At 31.9% G+C, this 11,653-nt stretch overlaps 2 protein-coding genes across 2 annotated transcripts; both read right to left on the reverse strand.

The window, feature by feature from the left end:
- Positions 1–1,013: 1,013 nt before the first annotated feature.
- LOC131845091 (tissue alpha-L-fucosidase) lies at positions 1,014–6,889 on the reverse strand. Its single transcript, XM_059194113.1, has 6 exons — positions 6,530–6,889; positions 5,862–6,000; positions 4,122–4,588; positions 2,492–2,632; positions 1,647–2,005; positions 1,014–1,177 (listed from the first exon to the last, which is right to left on the reverse strand). The coding sequence occupies exons 1-6, from the start codon at positions 6,774–6,776 to the stop codon at positions 1,085–1,087; spliced, it is 1,446 nt and encodes a 481-aa protein (XP_059050096.1). The 5' UTR covers positions 6,777–6,889; the 3' UTR covers positions 1,014–1,084.
- A 2,262-nt stretch (positions 6,890–9,151) lies between these two features.
- On the reverse strand, positions 9,152–10,430 carry LOC131845133 (uncharacterized). Its single transcript, XM_059194171.1, has 2 exons — positions 9,981–10,430; positions 9,152–9,750 (listed from the first exon to the last, which is right to left on the reverse strand). Exons 1-2 carry the CDS (start codon positions 10,305–10,307, stop codon positions 9,235–9,237), a joined length of 843 nt encoding a protein of 280 aa, XP_059050154.1. The 5' UTR covers positions 10,308–10,430; the 3' UTR covers positions 9,152–9,234.
- Between the last annotated feature and the right edge of the window lie 1,223 nt (positions 10,431–11,653).

Consider the following 11,653-nt stretch of genomic DNA (forward strand, 5'->3'; position numbering starts at 1 on the left):
CCCGAGTGTAGATATAAGGGACCCTTTGCCGACGTATAAAAAGGTGTAAAAAAAGCTTACCAATATATTGTTAAAATTTAAAAAATAGATTTAACCGTTACCTTCATATATTGTGTAACGAAGCAAGGCGATTATATGTCGTCATGTAACTGAGAACTAATTCATTATCTGGTCACACTAATTTATGATGATTGACGTCAGAATGAGATTTCCAATTAATACCGAAGAAATATATAGTTACCTACGACTCCTCAACCGACCTACATATATTTATATAGATAAGGTATAATATGGAAATTTATTAATATATAAATACAAACTAACTGCTATCTGAATCGGCCAATGAACTTTTGTTTAGGTGTAGAATTTAAACTATTGTTTAATTTAATCATCTAACCTTAAATATTTTTAAACTACATAGGTACATTTTACAAATATTTTGTTTAGATAAATATATATAGTATGTATTCAGAATTTGATATCAAAATCTGAAGTTGTTTTAACTAGGAATATTGTATAACTTTTGCATTTTAATTATTTGTACTTTTAGTGATTATAGCTTTTTACTTATTTAATAGCTTATCAGCTTCAATTTGTCAATATTGTGTTAACAAGTGTGTATGAACAGTACCTACAGTTTCCAAATAAAGTTTTTGTTTGACGTTATACCAATGCTTTTTATTGTTATTTGATTATACCTATAAGACTTCACCCTGAATCACTCGTATGTATTGCTAGAAACAGCATTAAAATCGTTGTGTTAGTTTAAAAGATCTAAGCGAACAGATAGCGTACTTCATTTTATACTATATAAAGATACTCTCACAGAATTGTTTTCAATTAGAGATTCCCTGTCACAATATTGTTATTTTATCTTCAGATTATATTGTATGTATATTTTTATCAATTCTTTACAAGAAACAATAAAAATAGGAAATGTATTTAATGTACATATTTATAAATGAACAATTAAACCAATAAGACACAGAAACCAAATGTAAAATTAATTACTTTATTATTAAACAAACTTAACACAAATTATATAGTTGAAATTTAATGATAGTTATAAAAGTGATAGAAACTGTTATTGTGTAAATTTCAACGTCCAAGCATTATTAGATTTAACAGTAGATTTATCTGGTAAGTCGATGCGAGCCAGTCCATAACTGATATGCCACTGGAAAAGAAAGAAGTGAATTAAGAAATGGTAATTTCCTATAGGTATCTACTACGGGTGGGTGATTTAGTGTTATTATTACAGCTAACAACACTGCAAATCTGTTTACTCGGTGTACTATTTACCTAATAGGCAGCTGCGATCAGTAGCTCACTTTAGCTAGTTAATAAATTAACTTTCCTAAATAACAATATTTGGATTTAATGTATATGACATCAAATTCTTATTTGATACAAACATTGATTGATGCCTAAAGGAAAAAGAGATTACGAAGAAATTTCACGTAGGGGAAAACTCGCTGTTCCCCATTTTTCTATTACTACTACTCAAACGTAGAATTATATAATCTGTAGTCACTAAACACTACAAACATTTAATTAGTTCTAAATCAAAATTCTCATGTATGATTATAGTCATATACATTTAAGTTTATTGGAACTTTTTCTATTTTATTGACAGCTCTACTTACATTTAAATCTTCATCATTGCCCAGTAACTTGACTTTAAACGTTCCAGAGTGCAGGTAAGTAGCCATGTATCTAAGGCTCAGAACGTTATTAGTCGGCCATTTTAGGAATATTGCGTATATAGCTGTGACGGTGTCAAATCTTGTTGGTATCTGCGTTGGTTGCATTACGTTGTGTTCGGTCTTCGTGCAGGTGTACCAGATATCGCCAGCAGCGGTGTCGTTTTGGTGCAGCCAAGGCGATGTGGAGTAAATTGCTTCTCCGTTCACTTCCAGCCACTCCCCAAGTGCAAGTAATCGTTCTTCAAATATGGGAGCTATTGTGCCTTCTTTTGTAGGGCCCACGTTAATGAGAGCATTTCCTGTAAGTTAGAAAATAGATAATGTAGGGGAACAGAGGGTGTTTTAATGACGAGGATCGGTGACTGTTTTGTAATGTACCATGTCCGCTTGAATTCGATACGGTCCATCCATAGATACCATCGTATTGAATTCTTGAAGAATTCGCTAGGGTACGCTAACGGGCATCCTTAACTGATGCCTACTAGCGCATATCGTCGCGCCGTCGCATTGGTGCAAGCTGGAGCACAATTTCATCATCATTCGTAAAATATGCAAGACTACTTTTGGTAAAGATATTTTTTTTAAAATAGAATATGTTAGATATAATTATATAAATTTCAGTAACTTTAAGAAATTGAAAACGTAAGACAACAATTAAAATGTATGTCATTTTAAATGTTGGGGATAACGGTTTGATTTATTTAAAACGATCTTTATAGGTCCATAGTTATAGATAAGCACAAGAAAGTGTTATACATCGATAGTATTGAAATATCTAATAATACCTCCACAGCTGATCGTAGATACAACTTCAGTGAGCAGTTGGTTGATAGAGAGGATCTGTTTCAAATTCATGTTCCTCCTGTATCCCCAGGAAACCGAGTCCATTGTGAAAGCGTTCTCCCATTTGTGATTTTGAAGTTTTCCTAGAGATATTATTTTAGATATATAGACAAATTCAACAAACACATAGCATAATTCAGAAAAAATAAATGGAGATACAAATAAAAGATTTTACATTTATTTTTTCTGAACGGATTTATGCGCCGTAAAGGTGAAGAGGCTACCAACTTAGCATAAAGCTAGAGATAAATCTGCAGCGCTAATATTCTGTTGGCACCTTGATTTACTATTTTGAAGTAATTATATTATTGCTTATGTGGTATTTTATTAACAATAAAATAGCAACATGGTTTTTATATAACAGCGATGCCAAACAAGCGGACATCAGACAGTCACTGAGAGTAATGAGGTAGGTGAAGAGGTAAGTGACAAATGTCTTATCACATATAAGACATTTGTCAACACAATCACGGACTTGACGTTATCGTATGACGTGGCATTGTAAATCTGAAGACTAAGATACCATTCCTATTTACCCTACAGGTAATAGCTTAACCCTTTAACCGAAACCCATCTTATGATAAGCAGCTTGGCGGCTGAAATAGGACACATACGACTTTGTCTACCTCTGTGAAATCGTTGGACTTCTTTAGATGGTATAAAATGAAGTCGCCGCCGCTGTCTGTTCGCTTATATATTTTAAACTAGCTTTTGCCCGCGGCTTCGCTCGCTTTAATTTATCCCATTAGGGAAGGAATTTATCAAAATCCTTAGGGGATGCCTACGTCATAGTAGCTTTATGCATGCAAAGTCTCAACCCGATCGGTTTAAAATTAACAAAGTTTCATACAAACTTTCATCCCCTTGGGGGTAGAATAAATCAAAATAGTTTAGCTGAAAATAAGCCCGATCCGTCCAGTGGTTTGGGCTGTGCGTTGATAGATCACTATGTCAGTCACCTTTGAGTTATATATGTTAGAATTCACATTATTATTGTAGAAAAAATCCGATATTTTAAAAATATATTAAAAGAAGGTAGTTTGTTTTTAGTACTAATGAAGTACCCAATGTAAGGATTATTACGAATATTGTAAATAGCGCCATCTAGTATTTATAGACCAACCTACTACACTGACTTTGGTCTATAAATACGGAGGGCGGTAGTTGAATAATCCTCTTTCGTTGCATGAGCCGCGGCATTTAGTCGACGAGCGCAGAGTGTGCCAGTTGTGTTTTGGATATTAAAGTGAATTGTATTAGCAATGGGTTTATCCCGGTCTTAGTTGGGCCTGGGGGGAAGCTGCAAGTAGTGAAGGTGAGTGTTAATGCATTCTAAAAGGGCCTTTTAAACCTACTATAAATAGTGCTTCTTACATATATATTTAGATTTAAATTACGCAACGGACTTTAATATAGTTTTCCGTAATAAATAGTGATTCAAGAGGAAGGTTTATATGTATAATACTTTAGTGTAATAGCATAGAAGAAGCCGGGAAATAAAAAGATGTGTAATGCATCCGTTGCCAAGCCGGGACGGGTCGCTAGTAATGTATAAAATAGCGCTATACTTGCCAGGATTATATCGGTCTGCGCAGTTATAGAAATCACCATGTTTGCACGGTATATCAATACCCCATCTATCATTGACCACTATTTCATCTTTCACTGGACTATCATTATACAACCAGGCTAGGAGATCTGTTGAATTCCAATAAGTGTCGTACGCTTCCCAGTCGCCATCAGACCATAAAATAGAAGGCTGGTAATCGTTAACAAGCTGTTTTATATCCGGCCATAGTTTTGTTTCAGGGTATGTACGCGTGGTGAAATTAGTCTTCTTATCTTCTTCATAAATCGGATTGTACCACTCGTATAATGAATGGTAAACACCGAATTTTAATCCTTTAGCTCTCACGCTCTTGGCCAAGTCTCCAACGAGGTCACGTTTGGGACCAACTTCCACTGCGTTCCAACTGAAGGAGCGCTTTGATGGAAATAGAGTGAAACCTTCGTGGTGTTTACTTGTAAGGACTATGTACCTGAACAGGAAATGAGAGTTAAAATAACATTTAGAGATTTATATATATCCATAGTTAAGTTTGTTGGTTCGTGAGGTGTAAGCCTGTACATAATGTGCCTACTGAACTGATTTCGAGAATGTTTTTACTAATAGAAAGCCACGTTATTGTGTCAAAAGCTACATAACACTGAACGCTACGATCAGTAGAATCGGACCTGCAATGACAAATATTAACGAAAAATGTGACATAGTAAAAGAAGTCTATAGATATATATCTACATATTATCTAGCAACATACAACAAAAAAATTACTAGCTGAAGCGATTGAAGTACCTACATGAAATGAAAAAAATATTATCCGATTGTTAGAATTTTTCTGTTTGTTTATTTGTGCGCACCGATTTCAGAAATAACTTAACCTATTTGAGTGCGGTATTCATTAATGTAAGCTTCACTACTATTTGTTTTATTGCAATTGATTTACAAACAAAAAAGTTAAATCTTTTCGTATCAAGTGCGGAATCAGCTGGTAAGATATTATTTCGAATAAGGTTGTTATTACTAGATATTATTTCTTATGTATCTTACTATATTTATAATATGGGCCATGTAGCCTGAATTAAATAAAATAAATAAAAATAAAGATAGCTCGTACTGAATGAAATATAAGTATGTAGGCACCTACATACCTATTGCTTAATTGCACGTTCCATTATTGTCAATAACAACAAATGCGATACTTATATTTGTTTATTACGATACTTATTATTTAATGTGGTTACCTTATCCTTCAATTAAGTAGGTAGGTAGGCAGGTACTTCTACTTCTAGTATCTACTTAGTATAAGTAGGTACCTTACCTATCGACAATATTTACAATTTATATCTACTCCTGAACGAGCACTCCTTGTAGGGACTGGTCTACCCAAGTACCTAGCTATTACGTTTATTTACTTCGTCAATCCAGCTAAGTAGTTGACAGTTTACATTCACAGAAAATCTTGACTATGTAAATACCTACTGAATAACCGTTTGTTGCTCTTTCTTCTTGTGATGAGTCTGCTTTCCGAATGAGCAGTAGAATAAAAAACTACTCTATGACCATTCAAACGTGCTCATTTCAAGTTTATCTGAATAAGATTATTGCTATTAAAATCACAGGAATAATAAATATAGATAGGTAATGCTCGTAAAATATAATACATACTTTACATAGGTTTATAGTACCTATGTACTATAAACCTATGTAATAATACTGTTCAGACTGAAACTGGTTTCTGATAAGCAACTTACTTCGCTCCTGATTTCACGAATAGGTCTGCGAAACTCTGCGGGTCAAAGAACTCCGCTTTAAACATAGGCGCGAACTCCTGATAAGTGAACTCGGGTGGATAGTTTTTTTTCATGAATTCTTCTATCGATTTTGAACCACCTAAAATAGTAGAATAAAACGGAACAGGTACTTGAAATATTTATATCTGAATAAGTAGTCTGGTAGAGTCAAAAGGAGAGCGATATATGTACATACCTATAGCTAGTTGCTCCAAGAATAGTAAAAAGAGAGCAGTAGATTTATTATAAGAGATTAGATAATATAACTGACTAAATAAGTAGGTAAATAGGTAAATCCAAAACTGTTATTCAAAAATATATAAATTACTTTCTAAAAATGTATACAATAAATCTAATTACCACTTGTAAATAGATACTTATAATATAAATAGGCGCAGTAAACAAGTGGTTAAGTCAGAATCGGTTATTCGCCTTCCGTTCGAGTTCCGTAGATACGTAGGTATTTATTGGATCAATAATGATGATATACATAGGTATGTACATGCAGATAAATAAAGTAATTACATGTCAAACATAAACATTTTATAGAAGTACATACTACTTTAGTAAATATAAATTCTCTTTAATAATATCTAAATTCAGGTCGATAAGTACTCAATCATTATTACCTTTCCAGTTGCTCCAGAACCATTCAGATCCATACCCTGGCACGCAGTACACGCCCCAATGTAGGAAAATGCCTATTTTTGCCTTATCATACCATTCTGGCAGTGGACGAGTGTCCAAACTTTTCCAATTTGGACTATACTTTTTTGTATTTTTATTATTAATTGCAAAGTTCCGTCCTTTTCTGTAATCTATTCGACAATTCACAACACAAAAACAGATAAACAGTAGTATTAACTTCATATTCATAATATATTAGCGCAGCTAAAGTCTGTTTATTTCATATTTATCACAACAATAAAAAAAATAACCTCAAATTAGACAAGTTACCGTCCCGCCGGCACTCTGCCGTCTAATCTGACAGTTCCCTACATACAAGGTAAACGCTATCAAAATAACCTTCGTTTGTTATGCTTCAAATTAGTTCAAATAATGTCTATAACAATAATAATTATTTGGGTTAGGTATTACATTGTTATAATATGCAATCAAATGCCTAAAGTTCTTGTAGACATTTATTTTGATGTTTCCTTACACATGAGATTATTTTAGTGGTTTGGTATCATTTAAATAGTAATATTAGTACTAGTAGTATTTATAAAATGGAAGGTTGATTCAAAAGAACTTGAAATATACAGTTTTACAAAATAGAATATTAAAAATCTTTGCTAAAATAATAATACCAATATTTTAGCGAATTCGATTACCCAGTCGATTGCAGAAGAATCATCAGGTCATACTTGCCTAAGATAACGCCTATCCTTATGTAAAATATACAGAATTGACTTTATTATTCTAAAGATTACTACTATACTATTACTACTACTATTACTCTAGATTGATATTATTATTCTAAAATGTTACTGTTATAGTCCGTGAGAGTTTTGTCGTCGATTATTTCCTCACGCTCGAAAACTTTGAATATAAGCTCGAAATAGTTAATAATATAGTATTATTACGCAATTAATAAAATAGTATTATTAGTGAAAGTTGGATCTGAGGGTAGGTTGGTCATCTTGACCTCTTCCTGGGTCGCGTGTCTATAATTGATGCAGAAATAGTTGCAGAGGTAAAAAGAAATGTAATACAGTACAGGTACACGTCGTTTATTTTTTTATAACATCTGCTTAACAATTAAAATACAACTTATTGTACACATAATGAGATCACAATAATACACGCTGTATTAATTAATATACAAAATATTACTTATCAAAATTTAATAATCATTTATTAGGCTGATTGCAAAATAAATAATTTAGCATTTTTTATAAACTTAATTGTATTATAATACAGACACATAATACCTAATGATAAATTATCTATACCTAGCTACATGTCATATTACTAGTTCATATCTGTACTTCACTTTCAGTTTCCAAGTCAAGTGATTATTTAATGAAAATAATTGTTATTTTGTTGACTAGATTCGTTCGGTGGCTGTATTTATTATATATAAGTATATATATATTCATTATAAACACATCATATAATTTCACTATTGTATCCTCTATGGCTACAACTTGGAATGAGCAGCATATAATTTTGATTCTTGTACAGATCATATTTTATATTTTGTATAAAACCAAAGAACTATTTTAATCCAGTAGTATTAAAGTCTTAGTTTAAATAATGGTCAAATCTTTGTTAATTAAATATAGAATTTACAAACATGTACATTATATTGAAATGTTAATTTCTTTTTCTGCAAAAGGCATATTTTTAATAATAAATCTTGTCATGCCCCTCTATTAAAATAAGTAAAATATAATAACATAATACAGATTCTTAAATATGTGTTGAAAAACTGAATATGTAAAAAAATACCCAGGCATACTGGTCAAGAAACTTTTTAAAAATAACTGTAAATACCAAATTGTCGATCAGTAAATATTGTACAGATTACTAAAATTTACTTAGTTACTTAAGTTTTTTTACTGAAGTATAAAATATAATGTCATACAAATGTATAATTAAGTTTTATGTTAACTTAGTACCTACTTAGCTTAGTACAATTGCAGTTAAATAAATATAGTAGAACTAAGTTTACATTTTATCACTTTCACAATCATTACAGTTAAAGTAAATGCTTTCAATATCATGGCAAAATATTAATTCAGGTTCATTAAATGTTTTAAGTCTTTTGCTAATACGTAAATAAAATAAATATTGTCTTAAATGTAATAAATCCATTTATCCAGGTATGTACATGGACATACCTACTACAGTTTAAAAAATAAAGTACAATTATGAGATTAACTCTAGTTAAAATTTAATTATTATGAATATTTGATTAATGCTAGATCTCTACTTAACTATATGACTGATTTTTGAAATACTAAAAATAGGCAGTTCATTTTTTTATTAATCTAGGACTTAGATATGTAAGTCTTAACCAGTTTAATCTGTAATGTCTTTCCACAGTTACTATTTATTCATATAAGTATTATATTATAGTAAGATATTTTCAATACCTATGCTCATTTTTTAAAGGAAAATATGCCATGAGTACTACTCCTTATTGTTTTCAGACATAAGCAGTTTTTTTATATTTATGGTATAAGTTTTGTTTTTACAATCTGCACATTAAAAACTAAGTTTTCATGGCTAGAAAATACTATATATATATATATAAAACTTATAACTAGCTTATAGTATATGTATTAGTTTTATCCACTTCCTGGTCAGGAAGTGGATGGCATTGCTATTAGGTATCCACTTTGAATGTTGAATAATGGCAAGCACTATTGATGATTATTTCCCCTATTCCTGATGTAGGTGGAGTTTGTGATGATGTTAAAGGATCTATATGAGCTGTGGTACTCATTACTGGTGTGGTATACAATTTGCCATTGTGTATCTGTGGAGAATTATGTGTTTGACTAGTGTGAGGATAGACAGAGCAATTTGAAGTTTGTTCTGCCCTCGGTTCACATATCATACCCATTTTTACTTCAAATATGACATCTTGAATTTTTTTCTTAGCAACCAACAGATTCTTTTCACCTTTTAATGATCTCAGCTCATTTGCTATATACTCTCCAAACACTGAGAACTCATCCCTACTTTTTGATTCAGATTGGAAAACAAGTTCTGGCTTGACCGGTGTGAAGTTGTCCGTCCTTGGAATTTTGTGGGGTGGTGATAGATTCACAATTTTACATTCACTTATAGAGTTTTCCGAATGTGTTACTATAGTGCTGTTTACTTCTGCCTGTAAATCCTGGAATTTGGAAATATAATGTTTTAAAATTTATAAGTAATTTCTTTATTTCATTACATTTAAAATTTTTAGTCTAAGGAAATATTTATAAAGTGTAAACAAGTTCTACTTAAAAGTTATGAATAGTTAGTAAAAATTATTTTATATAAATAAATAAAATCAGGACAATAACTGTAATCTTCAGCGGTTAATAAGACATGCACCGATGTAAATATTAATGTGATACTTACAGATTGCAATATTCTGTATGGTTTGTTAGAATCCTTCATAAAATGAAGATACTCAAATGCGTACCAATTACTAACGTATCTATCGTTTGGATCTTCAGCATTTGCTCTAGTTTCTCTCGCCGATTCTCTGTTATACTGAGTCCTGAGATGTTGAATTTTTTTCGTAGTATCTGGCAGTGGAATTCCCAAAAGCTCAGATATCACACGTAGTTCTTCTTTGCGTTTCTGTTTGTCTCGTCTGGTGTCACACAAAGATGGATTCCAAAGGCTCGCGTTAACTTGCAACAGCTCGATCAACTTCAAAGTCTTATCCTTAGACCACTCCATCTCACGATGTTAAAAGCGCCTGTAGAAATTAATAAACAATGGATTTGCCGTGAGAGTTATTTGACAACAAATCGTTAGATAATTCAGTAAACTGTGTCGATCGATGCTATGCGATCCGATAACAAAAACACAAACGCAAAAATAATTGGATAATGACATTGACGTTTCGGTTGAGAGATATGACAACTTAACTGACAGCTTTGACATGAACTATGTTGCCTTATTGAAACCGTTATTATTTTACAATAAAGATTTTAATTTAATGTTACTGTATTAAACTAGATAAATAATCCTAATTAAAAAATATTTTTAAAAGTAATTTATCATCATCTGCTTTTTCCTTATCCCATTTATTTGGGGTCGGCTTAATATGTTTTTCTCTTCCATTCACCCCTGTTCGCAATGATCTCGTTATTTACTTCCTTTCTTACCATATCATTTTCACACAGTCCATCCATCTCTTTTTCGGACTTCCTCTGACCTTATAACCATCCACATTCATATGTAACATCTTCCTTAAAATATTATCTACATTCCTTACTTGTCCATATCACGATTACTCTTCAACCTCTCCGACACCGGCGCCGGTTAAATGTAATTAAACAGTAATATAATATAAGACACCACGGAAGTAGTTATTTCATAATGAATGAATATGAAATGGTGCACCTGGCTGCAGTACCGGTGTACGCTAAATTATACTGATTGGGCTCCAGCAGGGGATGATAAGATAAATTGGTTAGCTTATCGTGGAGAATATGTCAAGAATTAACCAGAATGCTTTCCAGTTTTTAATAATACTTGAATCATCATTTATAAGTAGGTAGTTTATTTGGTAGGCGGATTAGAGTCATTTAATTTAGTTCGTAGTACCTATATATCTGATATTCGGAGTACCAGATGGAATAAAATACTGTAAATAATATATTTTTATTTTACTGAATGTGGACGGTATATCAAAAATGTTATCTTATGTAATTTCGAAATTTGAGTAATGAAATGAGTTTACCTGAGGATAGAATAACTATGATATGATCATGGACGTAGTCTATTTGGTCTCAGAAAACTAGCATTTTACACTCAAATCCAATACCTCCTCAATGTAGATTGCATGTCGCTAACTATTAGGCAACTAGATACTTGTTCGTAACGAATCTATTCAGATAGTCATATTCATTTTGATTCAAAGTTGATAGGTAGAGACTTCGTTGTATACCTAGCACCAAGAAGGTATATACTTGTGTTTTGGTTTAAAGTTTATGTTTCGGTAAGAGATGAAGGGAAGAATGATGAGCCTTTGTAGATATCTCTTTACGATAGGTAGTTATATCTAGATATAGGTAGGT

The sequence above is a fragment of the Achroia grisella genome, unplaced genomic scaffold, assembly GCF_030625045.1.
Source record: "Achroia grisella isolate CSIRO2021 unplaced genomic scaffold, CSIRO_AGI_Agris_v1 utg452, whole genome shotgun sequence".
NCBI classification, from domain to species: domain Eukaryota; kingdom Metazoa; phylum Arthropoda; class Insecta; order Lepidoptera; family Pyralidae; genus Achroia; species Achroia grisella.